The sequence below is a fragment of the Plasmodium yoelii genome (genome assembly GCF_900002385.2).
Source record: "Plasmodium yoelii strain 17X genome assembly, chromosome: 8".
NCBI classification, from domain to species: domain Eukaryota; phylum Apicomplexa; class Aconoidasida; order Haemosporida; family Plasmodiidae; genus Plasmodium; species Plasmodium yoelii.
In genome coordinates, this window is record NC_036180.2 from 400,658 (window position 1) to 427,837 (window position 27,180).

General features: G+C 24.6%; 7 protein-coding genes and 1 non-coding gene across 8 annotated transcripts; 4 read left to right on the top strand and 4 right to left on the bottom strand.

The window, feature by feature from the left end:
• Nucleotides 1-1,639: 1,639 nt before the first annotated feature.
• On the top strand, nucleotides 1,640-4,805 carry PY17X_0808800 (heat shock protein 90, putative; the record flags this gene model as incomplete). The annotated part of the gene is made up of 2 exons (XM_022955661.1): nucleotides 1,640-2,998; nucleotides 3,999-4,805. 2 exons carry the CDS (start codon nucleotides 1,640-1,642, stop codon nucleotides 4,803-4,805), a joined length of 2,166 nt encoding a protein of 721 aa, XP_022811909.1.
• On the top strand, nucleotides 3,394-3,714 carry PY17X_0808900. The gene has a single exon (XR_002696561.1). It is a non-coding gene; the product is annotated as a nucleolar RNA snoR36 (small nucleolar RNA).
• A 1,058-nt stretch (nucleotides 4,806-5,863) lies between the features above and the next one.
• PY17X_0809000 (RNA-binding protein, putative) lies at nucleotides 5,864-7,210 on the bottom strand (the record flags this gene model as incomplete). Its single annotated transcript, XM_022955662.1, has 4 exons — nucleotides 5,864-6,454; nucleotides 6,557-6,711; nucleotides 6,869-6,967; nucleotides 7,090-7,210. 4 exons carry the CDS (start codon nucleotides 7,208-7,210, stop codon nucleotides 5,864-5,866), a joined length of 966 nt encoding a protein of 321 aa, XP_022811910.1.
• A 1,632-nt stretch (nucleotides 7,211-8,842) lies between these two features.
• PY17X_0809100 (kinesin protein) lies at nucleotides 8,843-13,057 on the bottom strand (the record flags this gene model as incomplete). The annotated part of the gene is made up of 1 exon (XM_722978.2): nucleotides 8,843-13,057. The coding sequence occupies one exon, from the start codon at nucleotides 13,055-13,057 to the stop codon at nucleotides 8,843-8,845; it is 4,215 nt and encodes a 1,404-aa protein (XP_728071.2).
• Nucleotides 13,058-14,558: 1,501 nt separating this feature from the next.
• PY17X_0809200 (ubiquitin-conjugating enzyme E2, putative) lies at nucleotides 14,559-15,192 on the bottom strand (the record flags this gene model as incomplete). The annotated part of the gene is made up of 2 exons (XM_722977.1): nucleotides 14,559-14,615; nucleotides 14,767-15,192. 2 exons carry the CDS (start codon nucleotides 15,190-15,192, stop codon nucleotides 14,559-14,561), a joined length of 483 nt encoding a protein of 160 aa, XP_728070.1.
• An 829-nt stretch (nucleotides 15,193-16,021) lies between these two features.
• PY17X_0809300 (endonuclease/exonuclease/phosphatase) lies at nucleotides 16,022-18,505 on the top strand (the record flags this gene model as incomplete). The annotated part of the gene is made up of 1 exon (XM_722976.1): nucleotides 16,022-18,505. The coding sequence occupies one exon, from the start codon at nucleotides 16,022-16,024 to the stop codon at nucleotides 18,503-18,505; it is 2,484 nt and encodes an 827-aa protein (XP_728069.1).
• A 1,319-nt stretch (nucleotides 18,506-19,824) lies between these two features.
• PY17X_0809400 (uncharacterized protein) lies at nucleotides 19,825-20,148 on the top strand (the record flags this gene model as incomplete). Its single annotated transcript, XM_722975.1, has 1 exon — nucleotides 19,825-20,148. The coding sequence occupies one exon, from the start codon at nucleotides 19,825-19,827 to the stop codon at nucleotides 20,146-20,148; it is 324 nt and encodes a 107-aa protein (XP_728068.1).
• Nucleotides 20,149-20,928: 780 nt separating this feature from the next.
• On the bottom strand, nucleotides 20,929-26,223 carry PY17X_0809500 (P-type ATPase; the record flags this gene model as incomplete). The annotated part of the gene is made up of 1 exon (XM_722974.1): nucleotides 20,929-26,223. One exon carries the CDS (start codon nucleotides 26,221-26,223, stop codon nucleotides 20,929-20,931), a length of 5,295 nt encoding a protein of 1,764 aa, XP_728067.1.
• Between the last annotated feature and the right edge of the window lie 957 nt (nucleotides 26,224-27,180).

Consider the following 27,180-nt stretch of genomic DNA (forward strand, 5'->3'; position numbering starts at 1 on the left):
CCAAATAATATCTTTGCCCACATAATTTGAAAGAAGTAATACGCTATTATATAAGAAAACTATTATGTGCATTTTTACGTAATACTGAGGTTAAAAAATAACTATAGCTTTATATTAAAATGAATAATTTATTATTTCATTAATTGTTATCCCATTATTTTATTATTCCATTATTTTATTTTAATATTACATATTTAAAGTAAAAAAAAATATGCATGTGACATTTTTTATTGAATTCCCCCCATAATTAAATACCTTAAATAACACACATCATATACATTCATAAATAATATATATTATAATACACATATATATATATATTCTCTATAATGAATAAATAGCTATTTATATATTATAGCTAAAAAAATTTAACACCTAGTAAAAAATTAAAAAAACAGTAAAGAACTTATATAATGTATATAAAATATTTATTTATAAGCACGTACACCTATACATATAATGAATATGATTTATTAGCTATTCAAGGGCATGCTTCTATTAATTTAATATATAATGTTATGAACGAAATAGGGTGTTGGTATAAATATATATGAATGAAAAATAAGGGAGAAATTCATAAAATTATCATATAGGGAGAACACCTTTAGCTATTAATCGCGCGCATATACCCTTCAAATTTTGTAATAAAAATAAATATTATCCTTATAAAAAATATTATATTTTTTTTAATACACAAATAAAAATGCAGATTAATCGGATATCCCATATGTAATATATTTTACAATTAATGTCCCTTATAAAACTGCATTTTTTTTAATTTGTAATGCACTAAAAAAATATAATAATTTTTTTTTAAGTACACTGGGAATTGGAAGAAATGTAGATATTCATATTTCATTTGTATAAATGACGGGTTCATCACTATGCATTATATATAACCCTTTAATAATTAACATTTTGATTAAGATTATATAGATATTATATGCTAGTGTTATAATATGCGTATAAAATACATATTACTTTTTCCTATGTACTTCGCTTGAAATTGAAAAAAATGGCCCCGTGGTAAGGGGCTAAATGGGGTTTGTATATTTAATAGTCACAAATTATAGTGGTATTTTGGTTATCATAATTGCAGTACTTTTATTCTTCATATACATTATTATATAAAAAAGCTATGTAAAAAAGCATCTTATATTAAATTAATACTTAAATTTTTGTATTAAAAAGGGGCATATTAATTTTTTTTCTACATATATAAGATACTATTTAAAAAATTAATTGAAATAAAAAAAATTTATTACAGTATATTATAAAAAATACAATTTTAATTTATTAAAATTTCCCACTTTGAATTAAGAAATTATTTTAATTAATTATCATAAAGATATATTATATCAATTTTATACTACAATTTTTATATATTTTAATTTTTGTTGTCATTTTGCTGTTGAAAAAGTATTTATATATTTATAAATATATAAGGCGATATTTCACCAACATAATAACATATACAAATAAATAAAATATATATATTTTTTATTTTGTACGATTTTTTACCCTCACAATTAAACACAGTTATTTATTCTACATATATAAACTGTTATATTCAATAGGGTATATATTTTCCATACATTAAAATTTAATTAAATTTTTTATTTAATAATATTATCCAAAAATGTCAAAAGAAACATTTGCATTTAATGCCGATATTAGGCAATTGATGAGTTTAATCATCAACACTTTCTACAGCAACAAAGAAATTTTCTTAAGAGAACTTATTAGCAATGCTAGTGATGCTCTTGACAAAATAAGATATGAATCAATTACAGATACCCAAAAACTTCAAGCCGAACCTGAATTTTTCATTAGAATCATTCCAGATAAAACCAATAACACTTTAACTATTGAAGATTCTGGTATTGGTATGACAAAAAATGATTTAATAAATAATTTAGGTACTATTGCTAGATCTGGTACTAAAGCTTTTATGGAAGCTATCCAAGCAAGCGGAGATATATCTATGATTGGTCAATTTGGTGTCGGTTTTTACTCTGCTTATCTTGTTGCTGATCATGTCGTAGTTATATCAAAAAATAATGATGATGAACAATACGTATGGGAATCCGCAGCAGGTGGCTCATTTACTGTAACAAAAGATGAAACCAATGAAAAAATTGGAAGAGGTACAAAAATTATATTACACTTAAAAGAAGACCAATTAGAATACTTAGAAGAAAAAAGAATTAAAGATTTAGTAAAAAAACACTCTGAATTTATTTCTTTCCCAATTAAATTATACTGTGAAAGACAAAATGAAAAAGAAATTACAGCATCTGAAGACGAAGAAGCACAAGATGGTGAAAAAAAAGAAGGTGAAGATGCTGAAAAGAAAGAAGATGATGGAGAACAAAAAGATGGTGAAGAAAGACCAAAAGTTGAAGATGTCACTGAAGAATTAGAAAATGCAGAAAAGAAGAAAGAAAAGAAAAAAAAGAAAATCCACACTGTTGAACATGAATGGGAAGAATTAAATAAACAAAAACCATTATGGATGAGAAAACCAGAAGAAGTCACTAACGAAGAATATGCAAGCTTTTACAAATCTTTAACTAATGATTGGGAAGATCACTTAGCTGTTAAACATTTCTCAGTTGAAGGACAACTTGAATTTAAAGCTTTATTATTTATCCCAAAAAGAGCACCTTTCGATATGTTTGAAAATAGAAAAAAAAGAAATAACATTAAATTATATGTACGTAGAGTTTTTATTATGGATGATTGTGAAGAAATTATTCCAGAATGGCTTAACTTTGTTAAGGGTGTTGTCGATTCAGAAGACTTACCACTTAACATATCAAGAGAATCTTTACAACAAAATAAAATATTAAAAGTTATCAAAAAAAATCTTATCAAAAAATGCTTAGATATGTTCGCAGAATTAGCAGAAAACAAAGATAACTATAAGAAATTTTATGAACAATTTAGCAAAAACTTGAAGTTAGGTATCCACGAAGACAATGCCAACAGAGCAAAGGTAATTTATTCGCAATGAATAATCTTCTATATGTCCTATTTATGCTATATTTGCTACTATATATGTGTTACATATACTATTATGAATTATATACTTATATTTTTCATGAGCAATAATGGGCATATATATAAAGCGTGCATGCAAGGGATTGGCATATATACATCACTACCACATTTTGTAAACTTAATGTGGTAAAAGTTTATCATATATTATGAAAGAAGGCTTTATATGCCTATCTTTCACTATTATAAAGTTTAATTTGCCAATATTTGGAAGGTTGCTTAGTTGAGGTTTCAGCGTATGTTTTATAATCCCCCTCACGAAGCATTTGGGATAATGTATACATACATTACCTTACCCCCCATACCTTTACAAATATGGCAAATTTCACTTTGATTCCAAATTTAATTACATATATGCAAAAATAATATGGATATCACGCTTTGTGATGTACATATTAAAAATTCAATGCATGTGTGTCCAGACGTTTGGAATAATAAAATTTATAAAGCAATTAATGTAATTACTCAAAGTGTTATATTTTGAGTAGTTAACTAAACATTAATGTTTTATAAAATCGCTTATTACCTTGGCATGCATTTATTGTTCATTTTTTTCGTTTTTACGATTTAAATGAATAAGACGGCAAAAAACGTTTAAATTTTTTTGAACGGCCATGATAATTAAATGCATTGAGTCATAAAAGCGAAACAATATATACACATATATGCACATCCAAAATATTCATGCATTGCCAATATATATTATAATTGAAATAAAAATATACTATACATTTTTATGGCATAGAAATAAAAGAGGGTATTTTTATTTTATGATTCGAAAAAAAACGAATGAAAATGACAATACCTTCATAATATTTCAATTATCCCTTGTTGTCATGAACTTTTTTGTCTGTATATTATTTGACATATTTATATTTTTTTTCCATTGGAATAATACCATATTTTATATTTTTTTACTTTGTTTCCTCCTTTTATAGATTACTGAATTATTAAGATTCCAAACCTCCAAATCCGGAGATGAAATGATTGGATTAAAAGATTATGTTGACAGAATGAAAGACAACCAAAAAGACATTTATTATATTACAGGAGAATCTATCAATGCAGTATCCAACTCTCCATTTTTAGAGGCATTAACAAAGAGAGGTTTTGAAGTTATATATATGGTTGACCCAATTGATGAATATGCAGTACAACAATTAAAAGACTTCGATGGTAAAAAATTGAAATGCTGTACTAAGGAAGGATTAGATATTGAAGACTCTGAAGAAGAAAAGAAAAGCTTTGAAACTTTAAAAGCAGAATATGAAGGATTATGTAAAGTAATTAAAGATGTATTACACGAGAAAGTAGAAAAAGTTGTTGTTGGACAAAGAATTACAGATTCTCCATGTGTTTTAGTTACATCTGAATTTGGATGGTCAGCAAATATGGAAAGAATTATGAAAGCACAAGCATTGAGAGATAATTCTATGACTAGCTATATGTTATCAAAGAAAATTATGGAAATCAATGCAAGACACCCAATTATTACAGCCTTAAAACAAAAGGCAGATGCAGATAAATCCGACAAAACTGTCAAAGATTTAATCTGGTTATTATTCGATACATCTCTTTTAACATCCGGTTTTGCTCTTGAAGAACCAACCACATTCTCAAAAAGAATCCATAGAATGATTAAATTAGGTTTATCAATTGATGAGGATGATAATAACGATATCGAATTACCACCTCTTGAAGAAACTATTGAAGGTGCTGATTCAAAAATGGAAGAAGTAGATTAAGCAAATTAAATTTAGAGAGAATATATATATCATAAGTGTGTATATTTTCTAAAGTATATTTGCATAGCTTTTCTCTTTATTGTACACTTTAAGATTGTCTTTAAAGAAAGGAAACAGCATACCTATAGCACATTATATATATCCATAAATGCATATGCACGTGTATATGTAAGTGTATAATTATGTATGTAATTGTGCACATATATATATGCTTATGTTGCATGCCGCGCATATTATTGTAGTATATTAAATTGCAAAATATATTGATATATGGGGATGAAAACTCCAAATTACATCAATGAAAAAAGGGAAAAATAATTAATTGTGTTCCTATAAATATTATTATATACTTATGTGTGCATATTGTTATATGTTTCATATTTCGTGTTTGGTGCACAGTATATTATCCATTTATTTTTAGAAAATAAAATATATAAAAAATTAACTGTAGATAAACTCGGAAAATATTTAACATTAAAATAATTAAAAAAAATATATAATGAAATATTATTTAATTAAATAAGCCAATTAATTGATATCTCTGTTTATGTAAATTATTTAGAAAAAACAGAGTAAGGTCTGTGTAAAAATAATATGTTGTATATTTTTAGGCATACATAAATGGTTCGGTATTTTACATAAAATTAAGTGCCAAAATGCGGGAAAAAACTTTATATCTTTTAAAAAGTGATATTTTATAAAGAATGTAACTAAAATATTTTAAAAGGAAACAAAATATGGTTTATTTTACACAAAAAAATATAAATGAAAAATAAAGACAAAACAAACGTACATAGATGTGAATTTTCAAAGTTAAAATTGTGCATGGAACGATATATATATAGGCATGCTTTGACACAAACATAAATGATAAAGGTTTAAAAAAAACTATGGGTAGTATAATAAGAATTTTTTTCATTTTCGCTTAACATGCATTTATAATAAATTTTACATACAATATATATTATCAAAAACATATGTATTCATATACATGCATATTTATCTGTTTTCAGCATCATACTTTGCCCATTCATAGCTAGATGCTACACAATTAGCGTTTATTCTCTATCCGTCCCACTATCTCTTTTTCTATCTCTTTTTTTATCTCTTTTTCTATCTCTTTCTCTATCTCCTTCTCTATCTCTTTCTCTATCTCTTTCTCTATATCTTTCTCTATCTCTTTCTTTATCTCCTTCTCTGCCTCTTTTTCTATCTCCTTCTCTATCTCTTTTTCTATCTCTATCTTTGTCCCTTTTTCTATCTCTATCTTTGTCCCTTTTTCTTTCTCTATCTTTATCCCTTTTTCTTTCTCGACCATTTTCATCATACCCTTTAGTGTCGTATTCTTTTTTACTCCTATGTGTTTTTGACGATCTTTTAACTTTTTTATGTTCACTTTTTTGGCTTTGATTTCCATCTGAAGAATATGAGTCATTGTCATCTTTTTTTTTATCTTTATCTCCTTTTATTAACTTTTCAAAATTCATTGACCATAATTCGTCTGCATCCATTAGTTTTTGTTGGTTATATTTATTGTGATTACTATTGAGTTTTTCAAAAGCTTTTGATAATTTTATTTCACTTTCGACTACATTATATATTCCTATACCTTGGCCTTCTGCACCGGTTGGCTTGTATTTGTCCATTTCCTGTGAAATAATTAAAGTTAAAAAATTGTATAGTTTTTCAAATTAAATACAATGAAAAAATGTATAGCTATATATCTGTATATTTACACATGCATGTATTACATCATTGTTCATATATTTTTGTGGGAGCCTGTAATTTGATATATGGTCAACTACTAGTGGTTTATCTAAAAGTTTGAATCCATTGAAATTATCTACAGCTAATATCGTGCTTCTCTGGTCTTCATATGCCAAGAAACAATATCCTTTTGATTTTCCTAAAATGAAAAAAAAGTGGTAAATAAAAATAGTACTAAATCGAAATACTCTCAACAACTAAAATGTACAATGATAGTAATTATAAACAAATAAGTATATGCATTTATAAATATGTCCCCTTTTTTTAGCATTTCACTGCTAAATTAGCTAGCACACCTGTTTCTTTGTCTCGAACCAAATTAACATCTATGGGTTCTCCAAATTGTGAAAATACGATCACGATATCCCCCTCAGTTAATCGGGTGTCCAAGTTACCTATATATCGAATATAAACATTAATAAAAGTATTATGTTTAAATTTTCTCATATTAACAAAGCATATGTATATATTTTTTTTTTTTCGAAAGTGTTTTTACGATCTTTTAGTTATGTAGTACCTATGTAAATATAACTAGATTCCTTATATTGATCATGCCATGAGGCACTATTTGTACCAAGATTTTTCAATTCTGTTTCATTTAATTTTTCTATACTTTTTATTTTATCAAATATACCCATGTTTTCTTTTGTATGCGTATTATTATTTTTTTATTATTTAAAAAAATATGTATGATGCTTTAGAATCATCAGTATATTATATGCATATATAAAGGCGCTTATTAATGATCAAATAACTAATGTTTGTTCACATATGTGTAGAAACTGATCTCTATTGCTGCAAAATAACTGTTTGTTATAAGACAGACTAAATCCTTTATGCATATGCTTAAAATGAAGAATTTACGTTAATATTGTAATATATCTGTATGTAGGCATTTTAAAATGCCAAACATTACATAATTATGAAATTAAAAAAATTTCTTATCATTTATAAATAAGAAAATTCGAAATATATTTTTAGTTTTTTTTGTTTTTTATAAAATCGTGTTAATTCCTTATATTTTTATGTAACTTAAAAAGGAATGCCTTTTATTTACTACCATTAAACTGGTATACATTTGTTTTACTATTTTCCTCATTCCCTTTTTTGTATTTTTTTTATCAACATTCATATAATAAAAATAATTGATGAAAATAATAACCGATCGTTTTTTGTGTCATATATATTTTTTTAAGGAAATAAAAAAATTAAAATTATATTAATTAAAAATTGTAATATTTTAAAATAATAAATGAGTTACATATAAATTATTTCTTTAAATATACAAGTTTATAAAAAAAACGAAGAAGATGTCCCCTTTACATTTAATAATAAAATATTAAGCGGATATGCATAAATATACATGAAAATACAACATAATGAATATTCAATGAAACTACTGACTATATATATATACATATGTATGCACATTTCTTATTTGTTTTTGTTCCTTTAAGAATTAAAAACTAAGAAAATAATAATAAATGGATGAATATATAATATAGTATGATAATAAAATTGATAAAAGAAAAAAGATAAGCATTAAATTAAAATAGACCATTTATTTAATATTGATTTTACATATAAAAAGTATTCTTTAAAAGATTAATATTTTATTAAGGCAATATTAAATAATGGATATATTTTTCACATAAACATATTTTTACTTTCTTCTTAAAAAAAAGTGGAAAATTTTATTTTCACATTTAAATAACAAAAGATATTTGAGGGGAGTATGCACATCAAAATTTATCAACTTGGTAGTGAGTGTATAACACAGCCACCATATAAATAGTTATATGATATATACGCATGTGTTTATTACTTGAACTTGAACAAAGCAATTCTATTATCAATATTATGGCTATCAAATTTTGTGTTTGTATTTTTTTTATTCGTAACATACATAGCTTCTTCTGACGAAAATACGTAACATTAGTCTCTTAGAAATTTAAAAAAAAATTGCAACCCTCTAAATTTGCACACATTCATATATATATTTTGTGCAATGAAAAAATACTTGACTCTTTTTTATCGCCTCTTCCCAAGAATTATAATACCCGATGGACTGTTTGTTACGATTTTATTTGTTAAAAATGCTCCTCCATAGTTATCTTTGTGCTAGTTCCTTAACTTAATCCAACTTATTGGTATTATTTTATTTCACATCATGGGTATATTAATCGGGTATACCCTTTTCATCGTTTCTATTTTTTCTGAAGGCATAGACATTAATTCACACTCCAAAATTACAGTACCGTTATTGTGTGCTATTTATTAACTTTTTGTTTTTTGAGTATTAAATTTTCGTCTGTATTTTCATATTTATTGTTTTCATCAAACAAAGCAAATCCTCTTTTGTTTTCCTTATAATCAATATTATTTTTCATTATTTGTTCCGTATAGTTTTTATAGAAATCTAAAATATGATTAGATGAGTTAAGCAAATCATTATTATTATTACCATCGATGCCATTTTCGCTAATTTTTTTCTCACTATTTTCCATCATTTTAAACATGTCTACATCTATAGTGGCCAACGGACGCACATCCTGAAATTCATCAGATATATTATCTAGATTCAATTCTGGTGAATTATTTGTTGTTTCCGTATTAATATTATTTGTATCTTTTATTGTTATTTCCTTATTGTTTAAATTTTGATTACTTAGAATATTATTATTACTTATATTAATATTACTATTTATAATATCAACTGAAACATCTTTGATATTTGTTTTTCCATCTAAAATAAAATTGTTTGCAAGTATGTTATTTTGCAACAATAGTTGAGCCATATTATTTTGCATTATTGGTAAATGTGAGGATCCATCTATTTTTTTATTTATTGTATTAAAAAAAATAGAATTTTGCATATCCGTCAGATTGTTATGAAGTGTTTGTAGTTGGTCTTCTTCTGCAATTTTGTTTGGAAAATTTAGGTATGGTTTTTCCTTATTGTTTATATCATATATTTTGTCAATACTTTTACCAAACATTTCATCATCTCTTTTTTCGTTTGTTTTTGTAATCGTTTTTCCATACAATTTGTTAACGTTTCCTCTAGAATTAGCAACACCATTTCCCTTAACAGAGCCCTTAGTCATTTCTTTAGAAACTCCTTTAACATTTTTTTTAGTACCGTCCATATTATTACTCATTGAATTTTCTACATGTTTGACTATATTTCTCTTAGGATAATTTTTTTTTGGTACAATTTTTTTATTATTTATTTCACCAAAATTATCGTGAAATATCAATTTTTGAAAATTATTTTTATCATCTTGTATATTTGTATTTATTTCATTACACTTAATAACATTGTCGTCCAAATTGTTTTTGCATTTTATAGACATGTCTTCATTGTTTAAGTTGTTCTCACAATATTCCCCATCTTTATTTATGTTAAATTCACTGTTTTTAAGATTATCTTTTAGATAGTATTCTGAATTTTTTGCATCACATATTGCAATTTGGTTTCCTTCCAAGTTGCCATTTTTTTTGTCTTGATCATTTGAAACGCTAAGAGCATCATTTTTCATATTATATGAATCAACATTGTAGGAAGTCCCATCAGTATAATGGGTATTATCTACTGTACTATTACTTGGGCCTATATTGTCTACTATATTATTACTTGAGCAAACAGTATTTATGGTAGTATTATTGAGCATATTTATATCAGTTTCCTTGCTACTTGACATAATTTCATTTTCTATATTTTGGCTCGAGAAAACTCGGTCAACCAAATCCATCATTTTTTCATTTCCTTCATTTAAATTACTAAAATTAGTATTATGAATAAAATAATTAAGATTTCGATGGATATGTGAATCAAATATATTTATAAAATTTTTGTCATCATCATCATTCATAGAATCAATTTTATTTTTTACTTCATCTAACTTAATTTTTATTAATTGTTCATAAATAGATATATCTTGCTTTAATCCTAAAATAGATACATTTTCTATTGTGTTGTCTTTTTTTTGATAACATGAATGTATAATTTTATATAAGCAGAATAAATTTTTTAATCGAAAATAAAACTCTCTAAGAGATTTATGCTTTATTAATAATGAATCATATTCTTTTTGTAAGACATAATTTTTTTTTAAAATTTTTTCAATATCAGTTTCTTTATTATCATTAGTTTGCACAGTTGCACATAATTTTATATTTCGTGCTCTAAATGCATATTTTAGTGTATTATTGGATTCTTGGAAGCATTTTCTAGAAGGATTAATATTAGCTATCATAACAACTAAACAATTTCCTTCTAATGAATTTTTTAACAAATGTGTTAATTTACTGTCTCTGTATTTGACTCTTACTTTTGCTAAATTTCTATTAGATGCCAATGAATTGATGCAATTAGCTAATGCTAATAATGATTGATTAATATATGAACCCTCTTTAAATCGTTCCCCTTTATTAGATGTAGCACTAGCTCTTTCAGAACCAGCTAAATCAACAAAACATAGTTTTGCTTTATAATTTATTACATTCATATTACTATCTAACATTTCATTTAATACATATATTTGTAAAATTGCGTGAGATCTACTAGATACTTTATTAGCTCTAGTAGGTGACATTTTTCTGTTTCGAACTCCTTCATTAATTAATAACATTGCTTGTTCATATGATTGTATTTCTATTTCGCACAAATTGCTAACTTTAACTTCTGCTACATCTTCTTGTACTTCTAACGTTTTATTTTTTTCCTTTCCTAATAAATCACGTATAGTTTCATTATAGACTTCTAAAAAACTCATAAGTACTTTTACATTTTTGCATTTTTTATTTTTTATAATTGTAAATAATTCTAAAAGCGATAATTGAACAATTCCGTTCTGATTTTTATCATCTAACATAGTATAAGTTTTTCCTGAGCCGGTTGCTCCATATGCAAAAACCGTGCAATTTATCCCTTTGAAGACATGAGGAATCAAGGGCTTAGATGTATGATAAAATACTTCTTCTTGACTAGCATTCACATCAAAAACTACATCAAAGACATATGTTGATTGTTTCTTTTTTTGCGATAATAAATATGATTCTTTTTCATTCATTTTTTCAATAAGTACATAATTCTTATTAAAAATTGAAACAATCTTTTCTTCCTCATCAGGAATAGGCCTAATACGCACTGCCACTTTTACATTTGAGTATTCATTTAGTGTATTAATTAAATTGGAACTATCACATTTTTTTATCCCATTTATATTTATAGCACTATTATTATTATTACCAATGTTAACTATATCATTGTAATTATTCCCAACACCACCTTTAGTATTATTGTTTACACCATATGAATATGCTCCCAAATTATTATTATTTTTAGGATAAGAATTATTTATGTTTTTAATATTTATTTGAGGTATATATATACTATCATATATATTTTTAGAGGTAATTGGGTATTCATTCATATTTCCCATAAAGTTTTTATTATCATTTATGGATAACATATTTTTGTTAATTTTTTTATCCATTTCATATGCATTATTTTTCGTTTCATCACCAATTATGCATAATGTGCTTTGGGGATCAGTACTCATACAGCTATTTCCTATGGTGGTAATATTTACATCTGTGTGTGCAGCTTCATTTTCCATGAGTTTTCTCTTGATATTTTTATTGTCATTAGAATTTGATATAAAGTTATTGATTTTATTTGTTTTTACACCGTTTTTATTATTCTCTTTATTTAAATTACAAAATATTTTTAGTGTTTGATCATTATAATTTATTATCCTATTCGTATTATTATTAGAGCTGTAATTTTTTTTTATGATTTCTTTTTCATCGCCTTTCCAAATTATTATTGGCGATTTCTTATTTTCCAACTTTTTAATCGGAATATTGCTTCTCCCAATGTTATTATTTCCTAATGTATTGCCAATATCACTTGTTTTCCCACTAGTATTAACCAAATGCTTTTTATTATCACTTAAATTTTCATAGTTTTTTTTTTTAACAGAATCAATGCTCCCGTGTGTAACTTTAGGGGCCTTCTTAGTATTACTAAATTCAGGAGGTATTCTTAAAGTTTTTTTATTGTTATTATCATAGAAATTATTTTCTTCCATATAAGAAATCTTCGAAAGATCAATACCATTATTATTTACATTTTCAAGACGTTTCATATGGCTAATTTTTTTTTTTTTTTTTAATATACTTTTTCGTTCCTTAATATTATGCAAAAAAAAAAAATTTTTTTGTGTTTTTCCCTCTATTTCATTTTGTGTGTTTAAAAATAATATATTTTTCTTATTCGAATTATTGCTTGTGTTGCTTGTATTTCTCGTGTTGCTTGTATTATTTGTGTTATTTGTATTATTTGTATTGCTTGAGCTAATCGTACTATTTTCGATAAATTTCTTATTTTTTTTACTGTAAAAATAAACTTTATTTACTTTTTTATTATTTTCGTCATTATTATTCCTTTTTATAACATTTGAAAATTTTCCATTCATTTTACTTTTTATTTATATATTTTTTTTCGTCTTGTCACCACCTTGATAATATATTAGCAATTTTTTTTAATAAGAATTTTTAAATATTCTTTACATATGTATGCTATATGAAAATATGAATAGTGCTATGATAGAATTATTAAAAAATAATAAAATAAAAATAGTAATATATATATTTAAATATATAATTAAAAAAAGAGAATAACCTTAGGGATGCATATTAGTAATTATATAGCCATATAGCATTTTTATCACTCGCAAATATATAAATATATGTATTAGACACAATACAACAAAATGAAAATGCTGAAAAAATAACGAAGAAAATTAGATTCAACTATTCTTCTCTTTATTTTTACTATACATTTTCATAAGTTTCAACATATATATGTATGTACTCTATAAAGTCATTAAAAAGGTATGAATTGCTTTGAAATATAATTTAGCTTATGCTTATTATTTATATTATATTCGTGTTTTATATTTATAGCTTCCTTGCATTTTATTACAAATTCACCTTTATCTCACTCATAATTTAGACATATTTTAGTAATAATTTCCTCGTTTTAATTATATAATTTATTATTTTTTTTAAATGACCTTCAATACCAAATTTATTACATAAATAAATATATACATATTATGTATAGAGAAACACAAAATGGGAATGTGTAATACACTCTAATTATGCACACTTGTATAACTAATATGCCTCCATATAATCTACACAAAATTAGGGAAATTTTTATTTGCTAAATTATTCAAAAATTAATAAATAATATAATAAATAAAGCTGTGTATAACTATAATTAACTATTTTCCTAAATTTTCTTTTCGTTATGCATTTCACTAGCGTATTTCGTATAACTGCTAATAACTTATTCTAGACAGAGATTTTTAATCATTTTGCTAATATTATTTTTTATTTTTTCAACATTTTAAAATGTAATATTTCATTTTAATGTTTTTTTTTATTATTTCTTTAAATTAAATTTTCTTTATACAAAACATTTAATAACCATATAATCATAAAAAAAATATATATCTACAAAAAAAAATGAATACTTTATCATATTTTTGTGATTAACACAAAAGGATACACAAAAAAAAAGTCATGCATGCATGATGAACTAAGATATCGTAAATATGTTAATACATTTTTTATTTTGTATTTTTTTGCTCTTAGGTTTTTTTTTTCTGAATTATAAATTGAAGGATATATGTCCTTCCTTCTCTTATGTGAGAAATAATGTTTGTATGTTGAATTATATTTCACACTTTTTTTTTGTGTGTGTGTAAATAAGGATATTTTTTATTTTCCAAAAAAATATGAGGTCATCATCAAATTATGTATTCTCATAATTCGGGATATTTTTTTTTATTGTCGTTATAAGATTGTTTTTTTTTATTTGTCTTTTTCTGTATGATTAATTTTGAATATCATAGATGCGTTTATGCAACTGGGTTTGAGACAAATTTACAAAAAAAAGAAAAAAAATACTTAATTAAAATCATTAGTGTTAAATTTGGGGATTTCCCAGCTATCTTCAACGCACATCTGTAGAAAAAACATAAATGAAAATAATTAGAAAATAGGTTCCAAATAACCAGTAGATAATTCAAAATAGTTATCATATAATAAAAAAATATATATAAGTATGTGTTCTTATATGAATTATGTTTTTTTTCTCTATTTTTTTCAATCATACCAAGACTCTCTTATTGTATAATACTTTGTCTGTCATAAAAATTTTGGCTGCTTCTGGATTTGCTGGTGAAGCAGTATTGGGGTCATTTAACAAAGATTGAATTGATGTCAACAATGAAGTAATATCATAAATAGGACTCCATTGATTTTGTAGTATATCTAAACAAATATTTCCATCGGTATATATATTGGGGTGAAACATTTTTGATAAAAATTTTACCTTAGGAGGGCTAACTGGATATTCCTCTGAAAAATTAATAATTAAATGAAAAATTCCACACTCCCATATTGTATCTTCTGGCCCTCTTATAATTGAATGACAACACATTATGTTATCAGAAAAAGGAGCTGCTTCAAAACTTCTATTTTGTTCCTTGTTTATTTTGTTCAGGTCTTGAATAATTCTTCTTCTTGCAAATGTTGACATTTTTATTTTTTTTTGATGTTATTATATAAATAGTAAATCAAATAAATAATTTATATGCAATAATTACCTCTCCATCAAAAAATACAATTTTTATTATTATACTTATTTATTTTTCATTTAGAGTATACTATTAATCATTTTATTTTATTCCATTATTTTATTTTATATAACAACAGGGGTTATTATATTATTTTTTCCTTATTTTAGAGTCGTTTTATACAAATTGTGAATAATAAATAATAAATAATAAATTTATCTTTTAACTTTTTTTTATTCATTGTATGTATTTTTATGAAAGTGCTGCATTCATATATACATAATGAACTTCTACTATTTTTTACCCTATAAATTATATATATATAATTGAGCATTAATAAGCCCTTTTCTGTTTATTTCCAATATCGATTATACTATATTTTTTTAATTTAAATATTATAATACTGTGGTGTCGCTTTTTTCCAAATTGCAGGCATAATTATTTAAAATGACAAAGAATAAATTTAAAAATAAAAGCGATTTTGAATTATTTTTATAATTATTCAAATCAGTTATACAAAAGTATATAATACGAAAAATAATTATTTTATTTGAAATATCAAATTTTTGTATTAAAGAAAAGGCATATCATTACTTATCGTAATTCATATATATAACACCATATGCAATACATAGAAAAAAAGCAATTCATGCACGATTGTAAACCATAATATAGATATATAGGCATATACATATAAAATCATAGGAATCATAAATCCATGAATATATGAACTTATTGATGGTGAACTGGTATGGTGTCTTAGTTATATATCGAGGACCAATAACATTATAGATGATATGGATGAATTTATTAAAGTTTTTCGTGGCGACATTTTTTATGCTCGAAAAAACAAAAAATATGTTTTGCTTGATATGTAATAACAATAAAGCTATAAAATATGTATTAAATATAAAACTAAATAATATACAAGAAAAAGCGAAACATTTTTATATAAACAATTATAATATAGTTTTTAATACGAATAAAAAAAACGTCAAAAAAAAAAAAAAAAAACTCCTGTTTTTATTGTCAAAAAATTTTGGTCACTTTGTCAATAGACAACAAGAAATCCCTTTTCATATTTTAAAATTAAATAACAATAATACTAACATCAAAAGAAATAGATTGTTTCTTTTTGATCATAATTTTAGTAAACTTAAATTGTGTTCCCAAAATTATCCGGGTGCCACTAGATCATTTAATTCGATTTTTTTGAATAAAATGGACAATTATGAAGATAAACATAGATCTAACCGAAATAATGAAATGTCAAATGAAGAAACAAACGATACAAACGAAAACAACGATAAAATACAAAGTTGTATTCTAAAAAAGAAAGCAAATTTTATCGCAGATTTTAACGACGAAAAGGAAAATAAAATTCAAAGAACTCATACAAATTGTGATGGAAGTGAAATAAAACAAAACATATCTGGAAATGGTTGTAATAATGATCTTAAAAAAAATAACATTTTCACCTTAAAAGAATTAGAAGAAATGCGAAAAAATAGCAATTACGTAAAAATAGATGATAGAGAAAATAACGAATTTAGCATAGAACTATATTTTGACTATAAAGAGTTAAAGCTTTTGAGAAAAAAAGATGAGCCATTAAGTTCGTTAAAAAATAGATTAATATTAAATTTGAACAAATTATACCAAAAACAAAATAAGCAATTAAATTCTATACAAAATAAAAATGCCAATAAAATAATTGACGACAATGTAAAATCAGGAAAAGAGAAGGGAAACGCAACTACAGTTAAATTTTATGATAAGGAAAATAATATAATTGATGAAAACGGTATTTTGAAGGATATTATTGATAAATTAAATTATTTAGTTATAGATGAATATAAAATATCTATATATAAAAATTTATATGATTTAAAAAAAATATATGTATCTATGGATGTGTATGCCAATCATCAAATTATACCAGTCCATTTACCATTGGGGAAAATGGAAGATTATACTTATTATTGGGTTGATACCAATGATGAAACTATTTTAAACTCTTGTGATATTTTTTACAAACCAACTAACGAAGATATATCAAAAAGAATCCAACTTGTTATATATGACAAAAACACACCAATTTTTTTTCATGTCACTGAAGAAATCGAAGTAAAGTACCACCCATTTGAAGAGCAGCTTAAAATTAAAGAACAAAGATATTCTGATTTTCTTGTTCAATCCAATCAATATGATAATAATAATAATAATGCTAAAAACACAATCCGTATATTATCATACAACATACTTGCGCCTATATATACAAATACAAAATATGCAACAGAATATATGTTCAGAAATATAAATCCTTGTTATTTAAAAACGAATTATCGATCACATTTACTGATTAGCGAGATAAATCATGACTTTGATATAATAAGTTTGCAAGAAGTTAGCGAATATTTACATACAAATTTATTTTGTGTATACTTATATGAAAATTATTATTCTTCATATAAACCAAAAAGCCCACATGGAAATGATGGGTGCTCCTTATTTGTTAATAAAAAAAAATTTAGTCTTATAGAATATGAAAATTGCGAATTTAATACAGTCATAAGAAATCCCGAATTAAAAAATATATATGATACATTTATAAAAATATCAGATGATCTTGATGAAATTATAAATGAAATAAAAACAGTATATCAGATAGGTATATTTATGCATAATAATAGTCAAAATATATTTATTATTGCAAATACCCATTTATATTTTCATAGCCTAGCTCAGCATATTAGAGTAATACAAGTTTATTGTATGTTACATATTTTAGAAAAAATAAAAAACAAGTATAAAGACAAATACAAAAACAAAGAAATATATGTTATATTAAATGGCGATTTTAATACAAATTTCGAATCAGAAGTCTTCTCATTCTTGCAAGGTAATGATGTTATGGAAAATTCAAAATTATGGGAAAATGGTAAATTATTTAAAAAGGAATATGATGATTTAAATAAATATCCTACTCTATTTAATATTGACAATAATTCAAATGACCAAAAAATTAACGGACCATATTTAAACAGAAAAAAATTTTTACCTTTATATTCCGCTTATAAAAAAGTAGATATTCCATATACAAATTGGAATAATAATTTTATTGATGTTTTAGATTATATTTTTTTGTCACCTGAACTTAAAGTAAAAAGAGTATTAAAGGGGGTGGATAAGGATATTTTTGATCAATATAAAGGAATAGTATCTCCTTTCAACCCGAGCGACCATTTATCAATAGCTGCAGAGATAGAGCTATAACATTTTCTTCCAAAATTATATTTTTTCTACACTATTAAATTAGTAATTAATTCATATTTATACACAGTTTCCCCATTCATATATATATACTTAAATTTAATCATACATGTGTATTATATGCTTTTTAGTTGCTATTTATTTTCCTTTTTTTGTAGTTGATAAATTGACAAAAAAACATGCTATATATTGCATTTTTTTTTAATTTATAAAAATACATTAAATTTTTATACATATATGTAGTATTCTCCATAAATTATTGCTTATTACTACATACTATATAAAATGGAATTATATTTTTTATTTTGGTGCTAATTTCATTTGCTTTTATTACATATATTTTGAGATATAATACTAATAAGATAGTCAACTTTGTAGAATATCACCATTTTCCTCATTTTAATATTAATAAGATATACAATGTTATTCCATTTAATGGGCATTTGATACCATAACTCTTTTACGTGCGTCTCTCTATATATGTGTGCATATCTATGTTTCCACATACACACACACATATATATATACATGCTACCGCACTGTTTATACAACTATATCCCTTTTTATTAATTTACATGCCATTTTATTACAATTATTATTTAAATAGTTATAAATTTTCCATATTAGGGTTATATGATAGCTGCCGCGCCATATAAATGATATCCCTATTTTTTGTTTCGTACTTTAAATAATATTTTAATTCGAAGTTTCTTTAATGTAAATGGTAATTTTTAATAATAATAATAATCTATAAAAAATAAATATTGACATACAGATTACTATTTTGCGTTTTGGAAGACTTTCAATACTTATTTTTAAGCAAAAGTGTAAAAATTGTGAAAAAAAAGAAAATATAATATTATCGCCTTCTTCAAACGTTTATTTACCTTTTTAAAAAATATTTATTATATATATATAAATATATGAAGAAAAAATGAATATTTTTAGATAAATATTCGGCAATACGCATTGATATTATCTCATGGGTTTAGGTATGCGTATAAAAAATTGAAAAAATAGTTAAATTAACATAGCGTTTTACCCTTTTTATTTTTCATGTTTCCACTTGATTTTAATTTTATTGTTATATTTTTTTAATTGTCATTTCCTTATTTTTTATAAAATTCACGGAAAATAATACACGAATGAGAATTTCCTGTTTGGTACTTTTTCAGCGCTATCGTGAAATAATAAAGAATAATAACAAATACGCCAAAATAAATAATAAAAAAAATAAGGTGATAAAACCTGACTAAAGGGGAATCCTAAATTGATAAGGAAATAAATTCATAAGTTTGATAAGAGAAAGAAGAGTAATTATAATGATTAATAATATACGATCTGAGGACAAAGAAATATTCAAAATTCACAAATGGTCAGCAGTAGCGGCATGGTCTTGGGATATCAGTGTGGACAATTGCGCTATATGTAGAAACCATATAATGGATTTATGTATAGAATGTCAAGCTAAATTAAACGACCATATAAATGATAAGGATAAAAAAATTGACAAAGAAAATTGTACCGTTGCTTGGGGTGTGTGTAATCATGCTTTTCATTTGCATTGCATATCACGATGGATTAAAGCAAGACAAGTTTGCCCTTTAGATAACACTACTTGGGAATTCCAAAAGGCAACAACTTAAAATATTTCTTATTATTGCATTTATCATTAATATGTATATATATTTATTTATGTAATATTCTACGTATTTTGGTCATCCACCCCGTTGTATTTTTACCCCATAGTTCTTTTATTTTTACTTTCCTTTCGCATTTTATGACATTTTTTCATGTGTTAAAATATTTTATTTATGTTTTTTGAAATTTGTAATTAAAAAAGCACAATATTAAAACAAGTGTAACAAAAATTATGAATTATTGATGAGTATAAACGAAAATTATATGTCTATATAAAGGATTATAATAGGAAAAATAAAATAAAATAAAATAAAATAAAACAAATACATAGTGCATATATCTACGCACATTTAAGCAACATGCTTATGTGCTACAAAAATATTAACAGAAGAAAAACTGGTAAAATAATAGCATAAATGGTAAGGTAAAACAAATGGCAATGAAACATATAATAGATGGAATGATGTGAAATAAATCATAAAATAAAAGCATATTTTAATAAACAGTGTAACTGCATAAGTATGAGAAAAACATACTACATAAATGATATAGTATCAAACTTTTTACCCTTAAAAAAAAATGTTTTATTGATATTTTCTACAACCTTATGCATTTTTTTATTATTTTTAAGGGTAAAACATTCTTAATTTAATTAACATTTTGTTATACGCTCCATATTTTGCTTTTTTGGGTAATGTATATAAATTTTCATATGAAATTATAAATGATGAGAGAAAGAATAATAAAAAAACAATAAAGATATTCAAGTAATTTATAACCATAAATTATGTTTTCTTTTTCAACATAAGAAATGAATTTTCATCCATTGATATGGGTATCTTAATTTTGTAAATTGCTTTTTGTACTAATCCCCAAAAAGCCCCTTTTGCCTCTACTGCAAATGCAAAACCTTTATGAGTAAAATAATTTGAACTACTTTGACTATCAATATATGCTAATTTTTTAATTTGGCACTTTCTTAGTCCTTCAAACTTTCCCATATTTATTTGTTCGAGAACAATTTGTTCCATTGTTGGTTTCTTCATAAATTGATATGTCATTAATATTAATAATGGTAACATAGATGTATATAAAGATATAATTGTAGACATATAATAATTACTAGATGAATGTGCTTTTTCAAAAGTCCCATGTAATTCGTCTGCTCCAACAATATCCAGAAAAACTTTTATATTACTTATTACAAACCAAAATAATAGTGTTACAATTATTTCAAACCATAAAACAACATGAGATATGACAAACCATGTATTTATCATTAAAGCTACTACTGCATTAACGGCAATAATATGATGAGTATATAACATCTGTGAAAATGTGCTAAAATCTACATCTACACTGCGATCATTGTGAAATATAGAATGGTCTTGTCCCGTAGAAAAATGCAATATAATAATTGTTTCAACAGCAGCTAGCCAAATTGCAAATAATAAGTAAATCAATAAAAAATGAGTACCGTAAGAACGAAACTTTTCAGGTTTTGATCTTTTCCCAATCCATGATTTAATTTTTTCAAGATATTTTTGAAAATATGGTATATATTTAAATGGTAATAAAAAAAAATTCGTAAATTTTTTACAATAATTTTTTATTTTTCTCGTATAATAGTAAATCTTTTTATTAGCATAAAGAGGCCATAAAGTAGATGGGGATGTTTCATATAATAGTGGATTATTTAATAATATATTATGTGGTAATTGCTTATCTAAAGCTACAAAAAATATAACAGGTAAAGAAGTAAATGCTATATTAATAATTTGTTTTGTCCATGGATTCCAAGCATCAGTAGCACTATATCCCGTCCAAAATATTAAAATCATAGAACATAAGCAAAAGCTAACATTGCGAAAAATACAAAAATATACCAAAAAGGAATTCCTTCGTAACGATTCTCTACCATGCACAAATAATAATTTTTTTAAGTATTTAAATTCACTAATAGTAAAATCAGAAGATCTAGCAGCTTGTAAACCTTCTTTTCCGGCTATACCTACGCCAACATTTGCCATTAAAATCATACCTACATCATTAGCCCCATCTCCAATAGCTAATGATGTTCCTCTTGGATTAAATGCTGAATTTTCCTTAACAAATAATGATTTTTGTTTAGGGGTTACTCTACAAGCTATAAGAGTAGATGCACTTCTTGCCAAGGTATAAAATTTTATTTTTAATATTTTATTTTTCATTATTACATCAAGAGATTCCCCTGTGATTGTTATAGAAAATTGCGAATAGTGCATTCTGTCTTTGAGCTTACAGGGATTATCACTATCAAGCTCATGATTCTCACTATCAAGATCATGATCATTACTCTTTCCCATTTTTCTATACATTCGTACACTTTCAGAACTGCTCTTAACGTTTCCCAATGATTCACGAGATTCCAAAAAGGAGCTATAAACTTTTTCTTGTTTTGCTAATACTGATGAAGAATGGTGCTTATCATTTTTCAAATCAACCATAGTTTGGTGTGGGATTATATTTTTTTTTTCGGAATTAAAAAAATTCGTTTTCATAAAATTTAAAATTGTTTCGGATCTTAGATCTAAATTTAAATTCTCCCAATTAACACTATTCCACCACTTTGTGCTATGATCAGCATTTAATAAATTTGCAGCATTGGTATTTTTTTCATGTGTGTTCATTTGTTCTAATAAAATATTACTATCTGTTTCTGTAAACACAGCATTATATGTATGTTTATTTAATATATTAATTGAATGTCCTATATTTATTGCTGTTTCTAATTTATCCCCAGTTAAAACACATATAGTTATACCTGCATCTCGTAGATCTTGTATAACTTGAGGAACATCGTCTTGTAATTTATCATCAATACCAGTACACCCAATAATTAGTAAATTATTTTCATATTCATCATAAAAATTTTGTAAATATGTATCATCTTTTAATAACTCGGATTGTTTTCTATTTTCTATATGGTCATTATACATTATTTTAAATTCTTCTTTCGTCAAATGCTTATATCCTAACACTAAAGTTCTAAGCCCAGATGTAGCAAACGCATTTAATTGATATTCTACATGATCAACAATATGGTTTTGGTTTTTTGAAGCTAATTTTAATACACTTGTATCAGCACCTTTTATTAACATAAATATTTCATCTTTCTCATTTTTTACAATTAATGACATTCTTTTTCTAACATTATCAAAAGGAAAAACATCTAATATTTCAAAAGATAAAATTGGAACAATTTTTTTATATAGCATTTTTTCTCTTTCTTCTTCACTTTTAATGGGTTCTTTAGTATTCGCCTTATTAGATATAAACATGTTTCTAATCGGTATAGACATATGAAAACTGTTACTAATATCTTTTGCGTTGGTATTATTATTGTTATTATTTTTTTTCATAAGATTTTCACCAAGTTTAGATTCCTTTTTTCCTTCTTTATTTATGTATGCATTTGGGAAATATGTGTCAAAATTATCTTCATAATAACTTTTTTTTTTCATAAAATTATTATAGCATTTTTCCCCTAAAATAAATCTTTGAGCAAAAGATGATGTTAGTTCAATTTCAATAGTTCTTAAATTTGGTCTATTTATAAATTCGCATCCTAGATATAATGATGTGCTAATTAACGCAAGCTCATCAGGTGAACTTGCATCATATTGTGGTTGCGTTGGTGTTAGGTACGTATAATTAATTTTTGTTTCTTTATCGTATATTTTCATTTTTTCATTTCTATTATTTTTTTTTTTTTTTTTATTCTTATCGACATCTTCGATATCTTCATCATCATTATCAATACTCATATCATCATCGCTGCTTTCAATATCCATGTCATCGATATCTACATTTCTTATCATGGCACTATGACATAAACTCAGAACCAGTAACAAAAAATAAATTTGATCCTCTGTCTCTTTTCTTATGCTATATATTTTATTAACAAATAATATTCGATTAAAAAAAACAAATTCATTTTCTCCTCTCACAAAATCTTTTTCTGAATATATATTTGTAATAGTTTCGTTATGAGATAAACTATTTAAACGTATATGTTTCCTTTTAATTTTATGAGGGTTTATAGATGTTCTCGACCAATTCAATGGATCCACCATATAAGACATACTTTTATTATGTGGTGGATCTCCCTTTATTTTATTTTTTGATATTACCCAATTTTCATCATCTTTCTCTTTTTCTAGCTCTTTTATATATACTTTTTTCTTATCAAGGTAATTATTATTATTATCATCTTCACAATAGTTATTAATTGCATGTGAATCATTAATGTCGCCATTTTCACTTTTGCTTGTGTTAGAACTGTCTTCAGATTGAAAACCAATGGAATCAATATGTTCAGCATTATCGTATCTATTTATTTTCCTGTTTTCATTTATTTTTACTATTTCTTTTTTTTTTTTATCAACAATGGTTTCTTTAATATCACTAAAATCATAAAATCCATATACCCCCTTATTCCCTAAGCCAATATTTTGTAATTGCATAACATTTTGTGTTAATGTTCCTGTTTTATCTGAATATATGTGAGTTACATTACCCATTTCTTCTAACAATTGTCCAGCTTTACTTAATGCATACCTTCCTGTTTTTTTACTACACATATCGTTATCCCAATTAATTAAATATCCTTGTAATAATCTTACTACTTCCCATATCAGTAATAAATCAACTGGTATAAATGACCCAAACAAAAGAATCATAGAACCTATTGTAATAAAAAATGTTTTTAAACTATCAGAATTGTAATATAAATTTAAATACCATAAATTATATCCTTGTTTTCGCATCCATAAAACTCCCCCTATAGCTACAATAAAAGAAATAAATATTTGACACATGATTAATACAATTACATGATTGCCATATACAAATTCAAGCCGTGACCATTTTTCTCGTGATTTAGTTGACGCATTTCTCATTAATTTTGTTCTATTTCCAGTGTTTATAACTAATCCGTATATCCATTTTGTGTTTACAAGTGATGTACCTCTTAATACTAAATTGTCTATATTTATATTAATTATATTTTTGTTCTCCTTTTCTCCTTCTTCAATTTGTTCGCCATTTTTGTTATTCTCCTTTTTCGCTTTCATGTGAGTTGTTTCATATTTTTTTTCGTTTTGTATTTTATCATTTATATGAAATTCTCCTTTTTCCATTGTAACATTAGTATTGGGGCTTTCTTTTTGGGTTTCCATGTCGTCATTTTGATTTTCTCTATTGATACTATTTTGCTTGTCATAAAATCGAACCAAATCCCCATTTTTATTTTTGAACTGTAATGGAGGTAATATAATATGCCCACTATAATCGAAAATATCATCATTGGGTCTTTCACTTATTAATTCAACTCTGCAATATCCTGCATATTTATCATGATTAAAATATTTGGATATATCCGATAAGCAATATTTGTGCTTCACATTAGATTCCCCATCTACATTTTTTGTTTCAATATTAACTATACCTTTTTTATTTGAGCAATTTAATAGAATTAAATCAGCAGGGAAATATTCATATGCAAATATTTTAACTACATCACCATCTTTTATGTCTGCCCATTTTTTTTCTTTTAAAATTCCATTTTCAAAAACCATTGTTTTTTTAGAATTTTCTTCATTATCCGATTTATGTCTTTGCCAATCTTCAAAAAATTCTTTAATCATAGATACAACTATTATAAAAACTAATGGAATCAAATATGTGGGCATTCCTTTTGAATCTGTTATTTCAGGTATTAGTTGTAACGCCGATATCGATAAAAAATATAAATTACCTAATCTTAAAAATTGGAAAAAAACAATAAGAGGTAAAAAAGTGTATATTTTATATTTAGCCGTCCTGATCTCATTTCGATGTTTTATTCCATGTATTATATCAATATTTAATTGTTCTTCTTCCAATTTTTTTTGGGCATTTTTTAAATACAACTCATGATCTTCTTTATTTATTTCAAAATTAGAGATTAAATAAATCCGGTTCTCATTATTTTTCCCTTTTATTTTTACTGATATCCAATCTATCAACTTTTTTGATAACTTTTGTAGTCCGTTCAGCATGGTAGAAAATTTTTGCACACAATATACGCGTATATATATGTATATATATATATGTGTGCTTATGACTTATTTTATTATATATACGTGTGTGGATACAACAGATCAAATAAAAAACGAAAAAAAAAATTTATAATAAGCATTGCCCTTTTATTATTGTAGATACCTACTATTTGTGACTTAAGATTTTCACATGACATACCAAAAAACATTTCTTTGTTAATAAGACATGTGCCCAAAATATTCTATTGTTATGATCTAAAGAATTAGCATAATAAAAACTTATCACTAAAATTGCATATACGTTTAACATTTAATATATATAGTGAACAAAAAAAATAAATAAAAAAATATAGACCAAGTAAAAAAAATATAGATAAATATATATACATATTTCTTAAAATTTTCCTAAAATTATTTTGATAATTAAAAGCAAGCAAATTAGAATTATCCAAATGGACTAATTATGTATGTTATATGTGTTTCTATACACATGTGTAATGTATAAAAATATATATTATTAATTTATGTATGTTTTTACTTTTTTTTTTAATTATAAATATTATGAATAAAAAATAAATTGTGGATATATGCACGTTTCCGTTATTTTTTAGTTATAGATAATGTAATTCAAAAAATAAAATGTAGATCTATGCGTGTTTTCCTTTTTTTAATTATAAATATAGTGATCTAAAAAATAAATTATGGATCTCAGCATTGTTTCACACAAAAATTGTTTAAGAAATTTAAAGGTTTATTTATATATATTTTAAAAAACAAATTACTGAAAAAAATTCGTTTTCCTACATTTTGGAAAACTTGTATTAAAAAATGGGGGAAATAGGGATAGTAATATAAATATTTTAGGACATCACAAAATAATGGCTTGCATATAAAAATAATGCACGTTTTAGTCTACGGAATGATAAATAGCATTAAATTTATAAGGATATTTATGTC